The 20,861-nt window shown below is 39.5% G+C and overlaps 1 protein-coding gene and 1 long non-coding RNA gene across 2 annotated transcripts; one reads left to right on the forward strand and one right to left on the reverse strand.

Moving 5' to 3' along the window:
- Positions 1-734: 734 nt before the first annotated feature.
- LOC148424487 (uncharacterized) lies at positions 735-18,979 on the reverse strand. The gene is made up of 3 exons (XR_015865297.1): positions 14,058-18,979; positions 2,110-2,359; positions 735-920 (listed from the first exon to the last, which is right to left on the reverse strand). It is a non-coding gene; the product is annotated as an uncharacterized LOC148424487 (long non-coding RNA).
- On the forward strand, positions 13,931-20,042 carry LOC148424488 (homeodomain-interacting protein kinase 1-like). The gene is made up of 8 exons (XM_088412336.1): positions 13,931-14,382; positions 15,777-15,968; positions 16,040-16,221; positions 16,474-16,597; positions 16,831-16,941; positions 17,017-17,103; positions 17,170-17,363; positions 19,286-20,042. Exons 1-8 carry the CDS (start codon positions 14,122-14,124, stop codon positions 19,467-19,469), a joined length of 1,335 nt encoding a protein of 444 aa, XP_088268462.1. The 5' UTR covers positions 13,931-14,121; the 3' UTR covers positions 19,470-20,042.
- Positions 20,043-20,861: the final 819 nt, after the last annotated feature.

The raw sequence follows: 20,861 nt of genomic DNA on the forward strand, positions 1-20,861 counted from the left end.
TTTGCTCTTCAAAAACATGCTGTGAGGGATTGACACATGCTCTAATTTTTCATAGGTGTTAATGTGAGCGTGTTTGGTTGGTTGTCAATATACAGTATGTGCTGGACGATTGCCTGGGGACCTCTCCAACCACGTAGCCAGCCCAAAGTCAGCAGGGATAGGCTCCATTTACATGCAAACGGTATCTGGCAACGATGTAACAATTATTTGCTAACGACACGTCTTCATCTCATAGAAACCAATCAGATTGCTTTGATGGCATCCCTCTATTGCTCAGAGCCACACACACATTTTATGTTTATAGTGGATGTTATTCCTTAAGGGTGGCGGGGGTGGGGATTTAATGAATCTTATTTAGCATGTATGTCCACAGGGGAAGACTCTTAATGCAGTCTTTGTGTTCCCAGCCATCATAATAAATGATTTTTTTTTTTTTTTCTGAAGTTGAAGATTTGTTCTGCTGCTTTATTTCACTTGGGTTTTCCGATGAGTTTTCCATTAATTAAAGGAAGGTCTGTTTTTTTTTTGTTTTCATTATTCATTCGACCAATTATTTTAGGGGCATTAAAGGCAACGGACGCTTGGAGATGTGTGAAGTGATGCCAAAATCAATGTAATTTTCATGTCACTAGCACTAAAGTTGGCTTCAACTTACAAATTAACTAATGCTAGCAAGCTGTCGTTAGCTCATATTGATAAATTGTTGAATATTGTGAAACAAGACACATCAACGCTAAGCGCACCATAACATTTTTAATTATAGGGCAAACACATGTGCCTCAAACAGAATAAAAAATGAAGTTCCCCAAATAAAGTCAGGGAAAAATGTGTATTTCTCAGTTAGAAGGCTACTCGCAGGTTCACTGAGAATGACCTAATATCTTCTGACAGGAATATTTACCAGAAGCAGGGGAACATGCCTAGAAGAAGGAAAAAAAAACTTTTATTTAGGTTTTCTCGCTCTGCAAAGTGCCAAATTTCTCATCTCATCTATCTTGAGATTTGTCTTTGTTTCGGTTCTCAAATGTCATCTCATCATTCATAATAAGTCATTCATAATACGAACAGAGTGCTTTCCCTACAACCACCTGTCCCTACCACCACTTCACCAGACTATAAAAAGCCTTCAAGGCGAGCGTTCGACCTGCGACCTTTCATTTCAAGCTCAAGCAGAAAAGTTCAGCTCAGGGCTGGATTCTTATTTACTGTATAGTGTGGCTTTCATCGCAAATAGAAAGGCCTGAGATGGGCCGCTTGCCACTAACAATTTATAAATATAGATAAATATAAATATTTGATGTATAAATATTTGATATATTAGGATTCCCTTCAAGATGGTGTGAGCCCCACTTGAAAGTATTTTGGGAGTGTGGACTGCAATCTACCCCAAAGAATAAAGAAGGAATTACTATATGTTCTTTTATTTTATTTATTTATTTTTACGAGATGATTTTACCCTCCTGAGCAAGAGATATATGAACATCTTTGAAATGGGCATATTGTGATGAATGACTGTCTGAGTCAGAATTTAGGCCAAAATAGTAACACTTCCTGATATGAGAATTACAGTAGCTTCAACCTAATTGGCTCTTAAGACCCTTTTACACAGCCTATAAAAGCCAATAGGGGGACGAAGTCAACCCGGCAGTTTTATACCTTCTGAGGTGGTATCATGAGCCATATCAGAGGCAGGACATCAAAAGTTGTGTGTAAGGTGATTTCTAAACATTTTAATACCTGGCAGTCACATAACACTTTCCTACTTGCTGTTCTCCAAGAAATATTTTAGTGCCGAACCTGACGTCAAAGAATTGTCTGACTATGAGATTTGGTGTAACGTGTGAGAAAACAATTTATCAGTACTAAAGTTAGCCTGTGGGTTTATCATTCTTATCTTGACATAGTCAAAATACACCCTAAAGTAATGAAGTTTTATGCCTTTACTGTTACCGTTTTTTGTACCATAGCATAGCATAGGAAACACAGACAAAAACATAAACTTCTTAGTTGAGTTATAAAAGGCCACAGTGTCACTGTTGCTGTTTCCTCCATGTGGGTTTTCCTAGAGTGTCTCCTTGGTTGCCAATGTGTGTGTGTGTGTGTGTGTACCTGGAATCCTGGCAGGCGTCCCTCCTCCTTCCCCGGCTTGCCGGCTCATCAACCAGCAGTTGCTCTCCTTGCCAGAGTGCTACTCCGCACGCGTGCGCGACTTTCAGCTGCCCAGTTCAAGTGGTGTTATTAATGTTCTCCAGTGTTTCTCTTGTGTATTACACCCAGGCGTCACTCTGGGCCCTCTACTTTTGTGTTCATGTGCCAGCTCGTGCCACTTGGTGTTTCTTCCAGGTCGTTCTGCTCGGTGCTGCAAAGCAACATGAAACAGTTGCAGCTACACCTCAAATTACATTAGGTAGGAAAGGAATGCACAGTATTTTTGTTTGTGTGTTGTTATAACTTTTCTACATGGATTCACAGTTTAGAACTACAGATGGAGTGATGAAAATTTGATTTTTTTTTAATAGAGTTTATTAGGGGTCAAAGGGGTCGCTAACCAATATTCGGAGCTGATATTCAATTTCAGTAAAAGGAAAAAAATAGTATTGTAAAACAAAAAAAAAAGAAAAAAAATACAAATCCCAACACTGTTGAAATAAAAATATTGAAACAAAATTAAAAGCGCTCCCATGGCCATTGATATGTCTTAAAAAGCAAAACAATTTTGTTACTCCCTATAGTTTTCTACAGTAAATAGAATTTTCCAAAATTACAAACAAATGCGAATGAAAAAACGTGAAAAAATATGACAACTGGCATGAAGCATCTTGAAGCTTTATTTCCCCACCCGACCCTGAAGTTAGCAGTTAGCTAGTTTTAAATTGTTGCTCATATTCATCATAATCCCAAATCTGGTTATCACGCCGACTGATAATTGCTCCATGCCTATCGCTTTGCTTAGCTGGATACTTGTAGATATAAATGGACAGACACAATCATGCTGCTCTGTATTTTTGTAGTGGCAATGTAACATAAATCCTCAGACAAACCAGGAAACAGCACTGACTGACAGCACAAACCATTTGGTAAAAAGAGTGGACTGTTCACCAGCCAATCACAGGGCACATTTCGACAAATAAACATTCAGACTCTCCATGGACACTAGGAAATTGCAAATTTTCCTTTTTGGACTTCTTGATATGTTTTTGGTGATAACTCATGAAAGACATTTATAGTGTTCAAGTGTGGGGCTGGAGATTCCCATAAGAACCCAAATGATGTTATTATTTACAGGGAAAGATACTGAAATGGCCCAGTGGAGCAGTGGTTGGCAGGTCCGCCTCACAGTTTGGAGTTCCGAGTTCAATTCCAGCTCGCCTTCCTGTGTGAAGTTTGCATGTTCTCCCAGAGCCCGCTTGAGTTCTCTCCGGCTTCCTCCCACACTACAACAACATGCATTGCAGGTATACTGGAAACTCTAAATTGTTGTCCTTAGACGTCATTGGTTGCATGAATGGTTGTTTGTTCCTGTTTGCTCTGCAATTGGGTGGCAACCAGTTCAGGGTGTCCCCCACCAACTGCCCAACTGGTAGACAACTGGGATAGGCACCAGCAAGCCTGGGACCTCAGTGAGGATAAGATGCTATGGATAGATGGATACGTAAATGTATTTATTATTGTCAAAATGACACACTATCTTACTAATATTTTGGACCGCAATCTTAGCTCCCCCACCCCCTTAAGCAGGCTTCCACCTTGTTCTGACTAGCCTCCATCTGCTCTTGCAGGCTGAGCGACCTTTTGCAAATGGAAGATGTGTAAATATTAATAGCTGCAATTGGAGACATTTAACAAAGACAGCAGGTTTGAGCATTTTATAGAAACAGTTAACTTCAATGTCCTGCAGGCTCGTTAAAAAGGAGGAGCTGGAAGAAATTGCAGGATTTTAAATATTAATGCTAGAGTGTGACTTTCCCTAGGCAACGTGCCAGGTTTCATTGCTTGAGTGAAAATTCTGATGGAATAGCATTCATACACATGCAATTGTGCATCCAAATAAGATGAATGCTTAGAGATAACTGACACAAATTCTTTCACATGGCAACAATTCTTGAATGCTGAGACTACCATTGTCCTTGAGTATTGGAAATAATTTGGAGGGAGCATGGCTCCCTTTGGCTGAGCATTTCCACAAAACATTTGCGGTGACAAGAATAAATGTGTCATGTCTTAAGTTATCATATGTGAATGCTGAGAAATGCACACTTAAAGGCTATGGCAAGAAAAATATTTAACCGTTGTAAATTATGATGCATACTGGAAACAATTCAGATTTGAATGGTGAATGACGAGCATTGCAGTTTTTTTTGGATGGCAAAAATCGCTTATGAATCTGAGATATACCATATTTCTCTGAGTACATGTCCACCTCGCTTATAAGTTGATCCCCCCTTTTTTACTTTTTTTTTTTTTTTTTTACTGCGGTTATGGGGGTTAGGAAACAAAACAAGTGAAAGGCAATGTGGGTGTGTGTGTAGACACAAATGCTGAAACTAATGTTATAACAAAATAAAATGATTTGAAGTTTCAATGCTTTATTGTTTTGACACGGCTGAATATTAATTTGTTGAAAAGCATTAAAAGTCCTCATCACTGTGGACACCCCAAATAGCTCCTCCCATTTAAGGGTTAGGGTTACCCGAACCCTAACCCTTTTCATAATGTGTCAAAATTAGCTGGAAAAATTATCCATGCGGCCTTGTTGTTGACACCAAAGAGGCGATTATGCGGCACATGTCAAAAGTGCAATTTTCGACGTTCTGTGCAAATGCTCTAAAATGGATGCATAATACATCAAATTAGAGGTATGTATAATCATTTTAAGCATTATAAATGACATTATCTTATTTATTTGGCATTTGAGAGATAGGCACCAACAAGCCTGCGACCCTTGTGAGGATAAGCGCCTCTAGAGAATGGATGAGTGATAAATCGACCCCCCTAATCTGTAGGTTGAAAATGAGGGGGGAAAAATTGACTACACACAGAAGAACAGTATTTACACATAGCTACAGCCCTCTGTTGATTTTTGTCACACAATTGTGGCTCATTTACCTTCAGTATTCAATATTCTCTTGAATTATCTCAGGAAACTGTCATTTCTAGTTGCATGCGAAGTTCTGCAATGCATAAAAAATGGAAGATTATTAATTCTAAATTGCTTCACAAAGTGTGGGCCAATCCGTTGATGAGTTCTAACTTTTCACGGGGGGGACTGAATCATTACCATGCCAGTGGGAAGTTAATTACAGCAAATGATACAAGTAAATATGGCACTTATTGGCCTACATTCAAAGGAGACATCTGGCCTTCATCAGCGCTTATGTCCCATTGATACCGTCACCTCCATCAGGAGAACATTGCTCCAATCATTGCAGTAATCAATGTCTCAAATCCCTTCCACGCTTGTAAAAGTGTGGTTTCGAAAATTCCACGAGGGCACTGTTTTAGCTTTGTTTACACTGATAAATCCGATGAGGACTCATAAAATAAACTACGATGGGCAAGAACTGGGACCTGGGGGTGGGTTTGCTTTACTACTGGGTTTGGAGTCTTAAAGGTTTAAGTCCCCTGAAGAATTAAGAGATAAAAAGTTTTTATTTGACAGGGCTGATGGCTTCTTGGGGCGAGTAATGCCTGGGAGATGATAGTGAAGAATCAAAAAAAAAAAAAAAAAAAAAAAAAAAAAAAAAAACAAGAACACTTCTACAGCCCTCAGGCTGAAGGATCCACCATACTGGAACGTAAAGATCGCAAAGAAGTCTCACAGAGGGTTTTTTTCTCCTCAATGAGTTGAATAAAAGAACAGTTTCAACCATTTACATGAAACCGAAAACCAAAGTCCCAAAAGCCAGCTGGGATAGGTTCCAACTCACATTATGCTGTCTTGTTTTATATGTGTTGTATTATGATGGCTCACTAAATACTGCACGGCAGTATGTCAACCTTATTTTTCATTGGGTGAGAACCTTTGTTGTGCTCTGTTGCTGTTTGTTAGCGCGCCTGTTTAGGAACTAATCTGTTCAGTTTGTGGTGCTTTCTACAAAAGAGCGGGGATGCCCATCTGAAGTAAATAGTTTTGACTGGCAAATTCATTTGAAAGTATTTGCAACTATTTTTGAATACTCTTATACGTTAAATGAGTCAAGTTTCCCATACTGCTATGCGTATGCTCATTCGTGGAATTATGGGAACAAATGTGATGTATTTAGCATTTAGCTTACGAGGACATTTAGACATATTTGCAAGGAGTTTCGATATTATAATCAAGTATGTTTTTACTAAGTTCAAACATTTGAAATTATCTTCAAATTTACTTGCAAGTCCATTCAAATGCATTTCACAATCATAATGTTAACTCGCCATTGGTGGCACATTGCTTCCATAGTTTTATACTATTCTCGTGCCACTTGTGGAAAATCACTGGTGTTGTGCAGGGGATTTGTAAGTGTTAGTTCATTCGGATTGTCGCGCAATGAGAGGTTGAAGTCATGTTTATCTTAGTGGGTCCTGGATACAGGCCATGTTTCATTAGCACTATTTGGCATACACATTCACTTAGTGGCAGAAGGTACATGCGGTTTACACAGCGCGAGTACCAAACTGTGATTTTTAATAAGATGTGTACTTAGTTGCTGTTCTAATTAGCATCATGCAAGAGCCTGGCTAATGTTCATTTGAGTTGACATTGCTTATATAATTTAGGATAACAGGTTTTAATAAAAACCCTCTTCATGCTTCATTTCCACTGATCACCAGCTGCTGGGTCAATTGAATAATTAAGGATTTAATTAAGCTTCATCGTGGATCACAGACTTTCTGCGCAGTCCAGTTTGATACCAGAGCACATCTCAAATAGGCGCTAGGACGGAGTTTTAAGATGGGAACGAGCGTAACCATTGTATCTTGAAATCCTCTCCGTCAAAACCATGCAGCCAGGGCTGTTATTTTTTTGGCTCATCCTGTTATACTTCAAATTCCCAAGCAATCCTCCGGGGTATGCGGTATTTCAGGCCGCCTCGTCCTTTTTCCCGTGCGTCGCTCATCATTGCGAGCGTGTAATACAATACCTCCCATCGACTTATTGGACAGCAGCTCCCGCCTGCGCTGGGTCGCCTGTGTAGCGCCAGCTAATTTCACTCAATGGTGCATGAGTAAATGTTAGATGAAGCCAGTGAACCCTGCAGTATGAGAATATTATCAGCCTCACTGCGGGCTTCCATCTGTTAATGTACTTTTGGACACTCTATTGAGATGCTAAATAATTTAATTGGCACTATCATTCAGCAAAGGTCTTTGGCACAAAGCTATTTTACTGTGAAAGTTGACAGTATCAGTGAGCATTTGCAGTGACATTTAAATAAGAGGCATAAAAGCAATCCTATGGAGGCCGACAATGAAAAATAAGATAATGCAACATTATTATTTTCGACTCATATTAAGAACCAAACCAAAATATCCAAGGATTTTATCTTTTTTTTCTCTCTAATTAGGTCTTTGATATGAAACATTTGTGGTGTTATAAGTTGCTGTACATGTGTTGGTTACAGTGTTGTACATTACATTGTACTACCTTATGCTACATGTTACATTGTGCTACGTTACCCTGTTATGCTCTGTTCCGTCACATTGCGTTATTTTACACTCTGTCATGCCATCTTATAGCGTGTTACAATTGTTTTGTTGCACATTGTGCTGTTATATCCTAAGTTACGATAAATTATGTTAAAATGCGTTATGATATGTTTTGTTAGGCTACGATGGATTACGATACATCGTGTTACAATACACTGTGTTTGTGTTATGATGTGATACGTTGCATTACAATATGTTGTATTATAAAACATTGTATTACAATATGCTGCATTGTGATACGCTTAGTTATGATCACATTACTTTGTACACACTGTAAATCTAAGCATAGACATTTTGCAGAGGTTCTTGGCCATTTCATGAGTGATGTTACTAGTTTTAAAGCTCTATCACATCTAAATAAACACCATAAACACATGCACAGCAAAGTCGGAAAGAGCAGCATTTAATCAATTGTAATCATATTCCTCTGCAACTTAATGTCGGCTAGTGCTTCCCAGCATGACCATTCTTTTCACAAACACTCACACACATGCATGCATGCGCACACTCTCCAACACACACAGACACCTCGCCTATCTGATTTACTGTTTTGTACACGTTGTGCTGACACAGAAAATCACGCTACGCATCACAGCACCTGATGAATAGACCTGATGTGAACTTATAGGTGGGTTGTAATGCTGTGATATATGCAGGTTACAAAGCTGCTTGAAGCCCGACTATGCATATAGCTGCCATATATATATTTATACACACATCTGTGTGTGTGTGTATATATATATATACTGTATATATATATATATAGTATATATATATATATATATATATATATATATATATATATATATATATATATATATATATACTGTATATATATATATATATATATATACTGTATATATATATATATATATATATACTGTATATATATATATATATACTGTATATATATATATATATATATATATATATATATTGTATTTGTACATAGACATGCAGATACATACAATCATATACAGCATCTTGTTTTTCACGTGTAAAAATTTTTTATACAAGATCTTACAAAGTTTGTACATAATCTTTTGTATTATTCTGTACTAATAATAACAAAATCTTGGTATGCAAAAACATCACCTTTTGAGTATACTGTACCTCAGACCAATTTTGCTTTTCTAGATCTAGTTTGAAGGCAACGATGTCACTTTGTGTTCTTTTTCGTTTTTCTGATGTTTAATTTACTTTCTTTACCTTTGTGTTAAATTTTGAAAGATTACAAAGATCGGCAAATGATTGCTTATATCATTTATAAGAAGTCCACTTGCTAATACAGCTGAATTCACACGTACACATTAACATGCAATGAAGCCAACACGTTTTCATTTCAGTCTTGATCTCATTGCAATGGATGACATCGTGCACCATAAGTCAAAGTCCACAGTGATTGGTCCCCTGCGGTGTGGCCTAATTGTAATCGTGATGGGACCGCACAAAGGTTGTACATGCATCCAAAGGAAAGCATTTTTATTACCCGACAGAATATGGCAGCCATTTAAAGTTTCATAGATTATGCTGTGTTAAAGAAGGAACCCAATTAGGGAACCCCACAGCTTATAAGAGTTATATTTCTACAGCACCAACGTAAAATATATCTGCACCTCTCTACCCATGCAAATAAAGTGACAATGGCGGTAAATGTTTATGACATAAACTAGCATCTTAATACATTTTTTTCAAATACGAATGAGTGAAAAGAAAATATTGGCAAGTACCATCATAAGGTCTATCAAATTAGCCTTGCAGAACACCGATTCACTGAACGTTACAGCCTGCAATCCTAGTGAGGGTAAGCGGCTATAGAAAATGGAAGGATGGATAGGTTCTTCTGTTACATAATTTTGTGTTACCTTGCTTTTTGTTGTTTTGTTTAACTTACATAATTTTGTGTTATGCAAGGTTGTAATGCTGCATTGTAGTATAAGTTATGGTACAGTATGTTGGAGTCTGTTATATTGTGGTAAGTTGCATTGGCACATGTTGCATTGATGCAGTGGTGGTCAAAATACTCACTCTAAATTAGAAATACAGATGCATGTGAAAACAAATACTCGGGTAAATATAAAATTACCACTTAAACATTTTCAAAATGCAGATGCCCATATGTATTCACATACAAAATTAAACGTAACTGAGTTTTTACTGTCAATTATAGGTAACATATTTTTTTCTGCAGATAGGTTGATGTAGATAGGCTTGCTAAGTGGAAGTAACCAACGAGACACAGTAGGTCGGACTAATGCAATCTGTAGACCTCCTGTGGATACCCAAGCAAAAACATTTATGTTGGGAAATGTCAGCACCTGTACTTGCTAGGGATTTGCATCAATGTCACGCTTGTGTCTCCTAAACGTAACTGCCGATTGTTTGCTGAAAAAAAAAACACAGGGGGTAGGTCGGGTGTTGTGTGACCAGTGGAGCTAAGCTGAAACTTAACTCACACACAAAATTTTGCTCGCTGAGGTCACACAGAAGTTGGGGGTCCTGAAATGTTCTCTGAGCCAATAAATGATACATGAGAGATGGAGACGATGCGTGACTCCAGCGGTTGTTTGTTTTTTTTGCCAGGTAACACCTTTGTCAGTGCGTCCTTCACCAATTTGAGCATTTTTTAGCCATTAACAGTAAAGTCTAAGGTGACTATACAGTTAATATCTAATAGGTCGACTGAATAGCAGATTGGACAAATTGATCAGAGGTTCTGAGATGTTGAGAACCCCCGATAGACTGATCATTTCACTCTCAAATGTTCCGTCTTTCGGTCATGAAAGATGAATAGAGACTGTACAGATGAGGAAAAATAATAGTTTTGAAATTGTCATCCATCGCTTATATATGAAAAACTGAAGGTGTTTAAATGTTGAGATTAATGCCACGAAGAAATGCGACGGCACTATCACTGAGCTCTTAAAATCACACAGCTTGTAATGCAAACAGAACAACCATGAATACTGAAGTGTCACTGGGAGTGAGGTGTCACGCTGTGCAAGGCCTTACTTACCTCAAAAGATTCTTCGAGAAACTCAACGGAAAATAAACAAGTGTGTTGAACGCATTATGAAAAAAATGGTATATTAAACATGTGTGCGAAAAACAGCTGGGGTCCAGCCTCTTATGTACAAACAAAGGATCATTAAAATATTGCAAAATGCCTCCCAGGCAACCAGAGTAAAAAGTGACGAAATGTGGCAACAGAAGATTAATTCCACGCTTGTTCTTCAAGGTCCCCAGAAACCTTCCAATCATCATGAAGTCACGTTTTAGGATTAAGCCAGGCATGGTTTAGACCTCACATGAATCACACCTACAGCATTTTAATGCATTATGTGATTTACAATGGTTGTTTTTTTTTGTTTGTATTTTTTTGTGAATGTGTGCGTGCGCAGCTGACCCTTTGGTAGAAAATGTGTAAAACTCAAACTAATAAGCTCCGGACATCCTCTAAATGGTGGCATTTTGCTTTGAAAAAGTGAGAAACTACATTATTATTTACTTGACCGGTAATTTATTATTATTAATGAATGTGTGTTGAATTGTGGCAGACTGGTTAGGAAATCACATTAGATCACAATTCAGAAGTCGTGAATTTACTCTCAGCTTCAGCCTTCCTTATGTGGAGTTAGCATGTTCTCCCCCTGCTTGTGTTTTCTCAAGGTCTTATGCTTTCCTACTGCACTCCAAAAACATGTATGGTTAGCGTATTAAGGACTCAAAAAGATCGTTAGGTGTGTTCCCGCTATTGTTTGGCAACCAGTTCTTAGTGTATACTGCCTTACTGCCTACTGCCTACTGCCCGTGACCCTCATGAAGATAAGGGGTTAAGATAATGGATGAAGAAATATTTTTGTTGCTGACGAACACTTCAAACCTTTCACCAGCTGAAATATGAATATTTATTTCACAAATTCATTTATTTGTGCACCCATAGAATTTCCAGTGATGAGCCACTGTATTCTTCATCTGAAAGCGTCAAGTTATCATCACTGATGTCTTGATATCACGGGACAACAGGCATCGTTTCAGCAGTCAAAGCACAGCATGAAAGAACAGGTGAGCAAGCCAGAACTGCCAGATGTCATTACACTATCATGCGCCACTATAAAACATTTATGAGCTATTAAGATCGCCTTAGCAGAGGATGCTGCTGATTCTTACGAGTTGTGAGACACACATAGTGGTTGGGAGGGGTGAACTTAAACAAATTCACACTAACTGTCAGTCCTGTTTGGGGTAGCAGTAAATTACAGTCGTTGGACTGAACATGTACTGTGCATACGTTACTTGCTAGTTTTACTCAGCTAAATATTAGAGGCCTGCCTATGCCAAAAATGCTACTTCCCCATATCAGTCCTTGTATAAAGTAACTGTACCACTAACAACAAATTCAATGACATCTTAGGATTTTTGCACACCACCACTTGGTAATGTCTTGGTATGCAGTTAAAAGACATTCACATGAACTTATCATGGCAGTCAAATGAACCCTTTTCAACGTCCTCTAAAGTGCAGGACAGGGCCATGAGTAAACATCACCCAGAACCTCTTCACTTTTTCACGTCAGCTCAGAGGCCAGCAGCGATACGGGAGTGCAAGCCTCTATTTTTTCGGAAGGATTTCTCTGTAATAAGGTGATTTTGTTCTTTTGGTGTCCATTGCAATACTTTCAGCAATTCCGTCACTAAGACGAGATCTCATTTCAGCGTTGTGCTTGAGAGCGAGGAGGCTTAGGGGAGATGAGAGGCCTCTGTTGGAGCCCCCGTGCCAGGAAAATGAGGGTTACACAATTACACACAGTTCCGAAAAAAAAAAAAAACCCTCTTTGTAATTGGATCCATTTTAGGGCCTTTAAAGCCCACCTCTTTGGAGATAAAGCAGCCCTAGGTGCAGATTTCATTCTCCTCTTGTCTGCAGTGGTTTTTCATTTGGACTGGCCTGAAAAATCAACGACTGCACTATCATCCAAACGATAACATTCTGAGAATAGCTCTGCTAATTTCTAGAAGGATGGTCGCTCACCTGTGTCAAAATCTAACATACAAAAGGTGTGCACTAGCCACTAATGTTTTTTCTCATTCATGTTGATCGTGAAATAGCAATCCAAGACTAATGACACTACCCCAACCTTTATAGTGTTAAAACTTAATAGCAGGGCAAATGGCCTTGAACCAAGTGCACACATCATTACGCAGAGCCATATCCAAGTGGGATATCTTAAGAGAAGATAATGATGAATCACAAATTACATGGATTTAGCACACACTGTAACACTGGTTTGTTTGCCAAGTTGAGTTGTGATTGCTTTCTAACATGCTACCACAACATAAAGGCGAGGTCAACTTAATATAGTTATGATACACAGTATACACTCTAAAGCCAAGCCCCACAGCAATATGATTGGCTGCTACATGCAATAGCCACAGCAATATGATTGGCTGTTACACGCAATAGCCAATCATATTGTATCCTAGCTGGCCAGCTCTCGAATGGGATCCATGATAACAACCCAGAAAAACGATACATCCATCCGTCTGTTTATACTGCTCCCACGTGGCCAAGGCAGACACGCAGAAAGGAGCAGCATTCAATTAATGCAACGTGACAATTATTTTTAAATTTTATCTGATGATGTCACTACTGCGTGTTTTCTTCCAAAGTATAATCTGTAGTGCTTATTTTCCCGCATTACAATACACATTATAAATTGCTTTGTTATTCTTTGGGGGCATAGTTCAGAACGAATTTAAAGTCTGTAAATATAGTAATGAAATCAGAGTTAACCATAAAGCAAAAACATGAGTGAGACATATTGCTGTAAGATGCGATGTGTGACACAAATACGAAGGGTCTTTCGCCAGGTCAGAAGTCTGTGTAGCTCCAATCAAGCCAATTGACCATCCACCCTCCGGTCCGGAGTCTCTCAACTCGGAATAGTTAAAAAAATAAATAAATAAAGGGGGGGGGGGGGGGGGAAGACTTAAAAAGAAAAAAGCTCTGCCATTAAAATGCATTAAAAAATGCACACTTAACAGTCTGTCAGGTTTACTATAAATCACAGCAACCATACGATATGGTATGCACCCCACGCAACATTAGCGTGCATTCGAAGATAAAGTGTCAAAAGGAAAAGGTAACTACGAGTGGTTTTCCAATATTACGCAGCTCGTTCGTCACAAACATTCGGGCGGCTCAGGTCGACTGAAGGCCCGGAGAGCACACAGAAACACCGTGTAGACTTTGAGGCCCTTCCCGACACATAATCTCAACTCGTTCTCCCGTAACCGTGACGAGAATGTTACGTTTCAACGCTAACCCCAACGGCATAAAGCATTTGAAAGTCAAAGGTTGCCTGTCGTTACCTTCAGCCGCGGTCAGGGCGCTTCTCGACCGTTGCACCTCCGGGCGAGCTGAGCGGGGCTCCCCATGTCCTCGACGGAAGAGCCGCGCGTACATTCGGACGACCACCCGGGCCTCCTGAGAATGGACTCTTCGGGCTCCGAAGACAGCCAGTTTTCACCCGGAGCCCGAATTCATTCCAAGTCGTCCGGCTATGACGTGCTGTCAGTCCTGGGTCGCGGCGCCTATGGGAACGTGGTTAAATGTCGGAAGACCAGCGACAACAAGACGGTTGCGGTCAAGACCATCAAGAACCACGGAACATCAGCCAAACGGGCCATATACGAGGTGGGTGACCTCCGGAAACTGCTACTAACTCCTTGCTCCATCCTTCGGCGTTTTGCGGAAGTAACGACTTGCTTCAACATTCGGCGTTTTGCGGTACTAACGACTCAACTCAACATTGGCATTTTGCGTTCACGAAGAACGTTACCGATTTTAGTCGTATTCCTTTTCCTTTAATACACGATGTTAGATACAAAACATATGAAGCAATTAAAGTGATTTTCCCTACTGTAATTATAACCTGGCGTGCATTTTTTTCTCAAACAATTCGAGCACCCCAACTAAGACATCAATAATGCTGTATTACTAAATCTTTACGAGTTATGTCGTCTTTGAGTAAAATGGAAACAAACCCAGTGATTTATTGAAATTGGCCTTTATTTATTTTATTTGCATCTTTACATGTGGGCCATACTAAAAATGTAAAAAATAATGGTCTATTACTTAGAAACAATTAGTGTGACTTATATGTAGATTTTTGCCATGCGCCCCTGGTCACATGTGCCTGGTCACAATTTTGGTCAACTGTAAACTGTTGTAAAATAAATATACAAAAAATGACGATGAATAAAGTAAAATAACTTAATTGTGGTCCCCTTAACATTTTTTGCCGAAAATTGCATGAAATGGATGGACATTTTAAATGAGCTTTTTTTTACCATTTGCTCATAAGACATATTTTGTAGAGAACTCATAAAATTAACTGAAAATAAGTAAATACAACAAAACACACACATCCCGTGGAATGTTTTTTTAAAGGTGTGCAGTGAAGTGCAAAGACAATTCAACAGAATAAAATGGTGCTGTTGTATCTCATTTTGGACACCGGGTGGCACCAACATAAGGACATATACATGACAGACTACTTTTGAAAACTCAAGAACAAGTCACCATGCCATGTTAAATATGCTTGTGCTGTGTGCTAACTGCTGAGCTGTAAATAAATGAAATACATAAACAAAAATTATTGTTATAACACCACATGGACCAAAGCTGAATGTTTGGTATTGGCCCAGAGAGTGACCCAAACACAATGTGTATCATTGGGGCATTTAAAGAATTTTTCCTGCGCTGAGCAGTTCCCATTTCCATTACTGAAGAGATCAGGAAGCAATATTTTGCACAAGGGGGGCAACTGGTTACTTACACTTGTAAGTCGCAGTGCTCATCTGGGCATCACTTCAAATAGAAATTTTGTTTAATGATTATTTAACGATTATTAGCGGACTAATGGGTTGGGTGTTAAATGTTTTGTTTTTATTTCTCACAACAAAATGACTTAGGTGCCAGATTAAACCTCTTTGGGCTGTACGTTTCAGAATCCTGGTTTAAACTAATGTTAAGATTTTGATTATCTGACTTCATCCATATTTTCTGTACCACTTATATCTTAATAGATTCTTGCGCTGTTAAAAATCAAAAAGATGGACGCTGACAAATGCCACCTGGTGCAATGGAACAGCATCTTCAGCATCAACGGACATGTTTGTATTGAGTTTGAGCTGTTGGACAAAAGTCTATATGACTTTGTAAAAGAGCGAAATTTCAGGCCTCTCCAGCTGAAGGAGATCAGGCCAGTTGTTCATCAGGTATGCTCCCTTAGAAGAAAAAATACTGAGAATATTTTTGGAATGGTGATGTGATGTGGGATTTTTTTTAGCTGGCAGACATGCTGGACCATTTGAAGGCCTCGCAGATCATACACGCGGACCTGAAAATGGAGAATGTGATGTTGGTCAATCAGGTGCAGCAACCCTATAAGATAAAAGTGATCGACTTTGGCCTGGCGGCTCAGGTGTCCACCGCCAAACAAGGTTCGCTCATTCAGACGCTCCCCTATCGGTGAGTCAAATTGAATCTGTATATGCTGACTATTTTACATATATGTCAAATGACTTCTCTCTGATTTGGCCGTGTGAACACAATGCCAACACAAAAATGAACAGTAAAAAAAATACAACATGGAATTGTTACTTTCACTAAATCAGCCATACAGTTAATAAAAACTGATTGTCTTAAATTCAGAATATATGTACATTTTGCTTAATACCCTCAAACTAGAATTAAAGACATGACCTCATTTCTTCTCTCCAGGTCTCCAGAGGTCCTGTTGGGTGCACCGTTCACAGAAGCCATAGACATCTGGTCAGTAGGCTGCATCGCTTCGTTTTTATACACGGGTGCACTGCTCTACCCTGGAAAAAGTGAATACGACATGGTAAGTATAAGTAAGTATATGTTTACCCTCCTTTTAAAATGGCTTGCTGACAGGACAGTGAATATGAGTTATAATAATTATGTCATGTAATTTCCAAAGCACAGCTAATCCTGGTAACACTCAATTGGAATAGGTTCTGCATCACAACTGATCCAAAAGAGTACAAGTGCCATGAAAAATGGATAGATGATCAAAATTTTGAATGGTACACAATGAAGGTGTTGTATTTTCAGGTCAGGTACATTGTGGAGACTCAAGGCCAGCCTCCGGACAATGTTCTTGAAGCTGGACTGCAGACCAGTTGCTTCTTCCAGATGGATCGCAATTTCTGCTGGAAGCTCAAGGTGTGTGCCATTCTATTTATTTGTTCTGGAAAAAAATACAGAAACCCACACTTACCCTGAGCCTTGTGTCTTCAGACACCAGAACAATACCAAAAAGAAACCACCTCAGAACCCAAAGAAACCAGACGCTTTAAATTCCGCTCCCTTGATCGCCTTCTTCATGTAAGCAGTCACTCTTACCATCTTAAATCGGAAACATTGAACCAAGTTTGACATGGGCAACTTTAGTTCCAGCCGGGAATCTTGAACACCAGGCACATTGTCAACAAAGCAGCCAAAACGGCCGACGTGCAGAAGTTTGTGGAGCTGCTGAAGGGAATGTTGCATCTTGATGCCGCCCAGCGGATGACGCCGCGCCAGGTGCTGGAGCACGATTTCAGCACAATGAGCCACCTGGAGCCGCTTCATGACTCCAGTTCTCAGTAAGTCAAAACTGTGGAGCCTCCAAACTCCCATGTTGCTCTTTGATATTGAGGTTGCTATCCAAAATCCAGAGGTAAGGAAAAAGAAATCATAATGAAATTATTTCCAGGCTCAGCCCTTCTCAGTAATGAAACCAAAACCATGGGCAATGTTATAATCCCTGGGTGTTTATTCACCTTTTACAAATGTCACATTCCCATTCATACTTGTTCAAATACTTGCTGTTTACCCTTTACTCATTCATTGTCAGGTATTTTAAAAATCTTTGACATTTTTAAAGCCCACAAGATAATATTGTTGAATGTTAATATTTTCACCTTGAAAAAAGTGCCTCTTCATAGAAAGTTTCCATCCATCTTCTCAAGCCACTTATCATTACTAGGGTCACAGGCTTGCTAGTGCCTTTCCCAACTTTCTATTGGCAGTAGACGGGCAAGGGTAAAAAGGTTTGATTCTGCCTATTTTCTTTCTAATCAGTAGAACACATTTAGGTTGCACAGAATGCAGCCTTTTCTCCCAGGTGCATTCACACACCGCTGATCTCAAATCTAAAAAGGGGCATCAATGCCATCTACTGGTGATTGTGCATCAGTAAAGTTGTTTCCAATTAGATGTTCACCCAGCAATTCTCATTGAAAAATTTACTGACAGATAACCTCGTCAATGACAGTGAATGATTAAAATATTTACATCTATGTATTAGCAATACTATTCAGTATTGACCGTAAATATTGAATAATTATCCTGATTTAACACGTGAATTTTTGACAATTTAATGGGTTCTGAAACTTGACATGAAAACACATATGCCCCCGCTTGTTTATTTTACACTACATTATCCAACGCTAATAGCAACACATTTGTAATTTGTAGCACCATGCTGTGAATGGGGGGGAAAAAAAGGTATTGCCACATGTTGACCAATAATTATGCCTGTAATGTAGTCCAAATAACAAAAATAATTATGTAACTACGTGGGCGCTATAATACTGAGCATTAGGACTCTTCGCATTAAGTCTCATTTGGGTTGCAGTTGTCACTCTTAATTTTTTATTAATTGATTTTTACTCAAATATTGCTTTCATGCAACTGCCTACTGGCTCCAAATAGTTAACATTAACAAAGAGTGGTTGTTGTTGCTTGGCTCCAAATAGTTAACATTAACAAGGGTGGTTGTTATTGCTGTGGCATTTTTGCCTCTTATGACTCAGCAGGTACTTTAGCACCAATGGTGTGTTTGATTCTGTTAGGATTTTAAATCTGTCATCCAACATTTGTTTTCATGATTTAAAATCCGTCTGGGCAGCACGGTTGATGACTTAAAAGCATATCCCCTTCACAGGTCACGCTTAGCTAATATAGCCTAGCTTACATGGATTTTGTCCTAGTACTTGGGATTCCTGTCTCATCCTTAAGACATTCATGTTAGATTAATTGAAATAAATGAAGGGGAACAGATGGACTTAACCTTTACACATCCAATACAGCTGAAACATAAACGTATGTAAATATCATCTGTTGTACTTTTTTTGCATTTCATGGTTCTGCTTAAAACCGAAGTCTGATGATAGGGTCGATTTTAGATCAACTTTTTTTTCAGGTTAAATTATTGCTAACCTGGCACCCTTCTGAAAAAAGAAAAAAAATGTAAAACACTTAAACTTCTTTAAAACGATGTGCCTCCTGTGAAATATTTAAGTACACCCTAACTAGCACAAAGCGCATTGAGATTTTTTTAAAAAGAGTGTGCCATCTGTGTCCGACAGACCATGGCTGCCCATTTTGCTGAAAGACATCACGCCCCCTAAAAGAATGTGGAGAAAGGAATGCTTGCCTGAGTGCTTAGTTAAATTCAATATAGCTGTATATATTTAGCTTTACTCACACAGCCGGTACAAATCAATGTCGGCTTGTCTTGCAGCGTGCAGTCGTGCTTTCACATCATGTCCGTGTGCTCCAACAAGAACACTCTACAATCGCTCGGCGGGAAGGGATTCGATCCGTCTTCACTGAATGAGGCACATGACGACGAGCCGTGCTGCAGCCCCACGTCACCGGAAGTGTACGAAATCATGGCCCAAGATGAGCGATCAGACCCAAGTTGACATATGGGCTAGGGTTAAACCAGAAGATGTCCACTTTATGAGGAGGAGGGATCTTGTGCTTTCCCTTTCTCCCTCTGTTACAATTACAACCTCACCCAATGAACAGCATTGGAGCATTGGTAACCTGTACAATGTTTACACTCAACAGTCATGTAAGCACCAAATCGAAGTCTTCAAGCCAAATAACTTTCTGTCTGCAGGCTGCTTGTTAGATGGAGAGATCAACCTGTACATAAAACTAACAGAAGCTGAGTACTTGTCCTATGTATTCTAGTTTGTGAAGGATGACAGGACAAGACTGCCATTGCTATTATAATTCTTGGTGGCTGAACGTTATATTGATGAGACTATAATTGGTGAAAATAACTATGTCCTATTGTTTACTGTTCTAATAAGTCAAACGAAATGAGTGCTTTGGAAGTCTACAGCCGAACACCAGAGAGCACATCTGCGGCGTGGCGGTTTATCACCGCTAATACAAAGTAAACGTTATGCGCCCTCTAGCCCATTGGTAAGTGCACTCTTGCCCATCTGATAGCTAATAACTGAGCCATTAAATGGACAGATAACGTTTGCAGCTGTGTCCTCGTCTTCATTCCGCCTCGCCCCTCCATCTTTTCCGCCTCACCTCAACCTCCCATCCCTGCCGCCTAGCCCTTTAATCCTCCAATAAAACCTCACTCGGCGTCTGCCGTTGGCTCCAGGAAATGAACAATTCCCCAAACACATTTCTTGATGAATGTAGTGTTTCATCACTTTGGTGCCCATGCGGTCTGATTTGTGTGCAAGGAGACTTGGTGGTGCTTGGTGCACTGGAGGCTTAGCAGATGAATAGTCCATGCCTGGGAGCTGCTTAGTGCACGGCACACATGGGACTAGCTGGCTGCCTTGCAATGCGACAGCTGGTTTGACTACAACTGGTGATATATTATGCAAATGAGAGGAAATCTTCAGCTCGGATTGTAGTTGATCACATGCTCATCCAGAACTCACGTCAAATTGATGGAAGATGCAGGCAGCAACTTTGTATAGAAACTTTGGGAAGTAATTAGAAAGTGGATTAGATATCGCCCCATGGTCCGTCAACAATCTGTAGCTTGGTCCGTCCACTCGTTTAATACTGCATCATGTTTCTTGCTGGTTGGTTCGTCTGTAAAGGTGTCTGCCGAGCCGTATGTCCAGCTATTGCTTTGTTCTGTCGATCAGACCGTCATCCTCAGTCTGTCATCCATTTATCACTGGGTCCATCTGAACATCAAGCCTTTACAATGGTCTGTCCGCCCATCCATGTCCTGTCAGTGCATTGTTTTGTCTTAGTCGCGATCTGTCAGGTTTTTTATTTGGTCCATGAAAGTCTCTGCCCAGATGGTTGTTCCAGTAATTGGTCCATAC

Source organism: Hippichthys cyanospilos, chromosome 4 (assembly GCF_059441005.1).
Source record: "Hippichthys cyanospilos isolate Australia breed blue-spotted pipefish chromosome 4, RoL_Hcya_1.0, whole genome shotgun sequence".
In the NCBI taxonomy this organism is placed as follows: domain Eukaryota; kingdom Metazoa; phylum Chordata; class Actinopteri; order Syngnathiformes; family Syngnathidae; genus Hippichthys; species Hippichthys cyanospilos.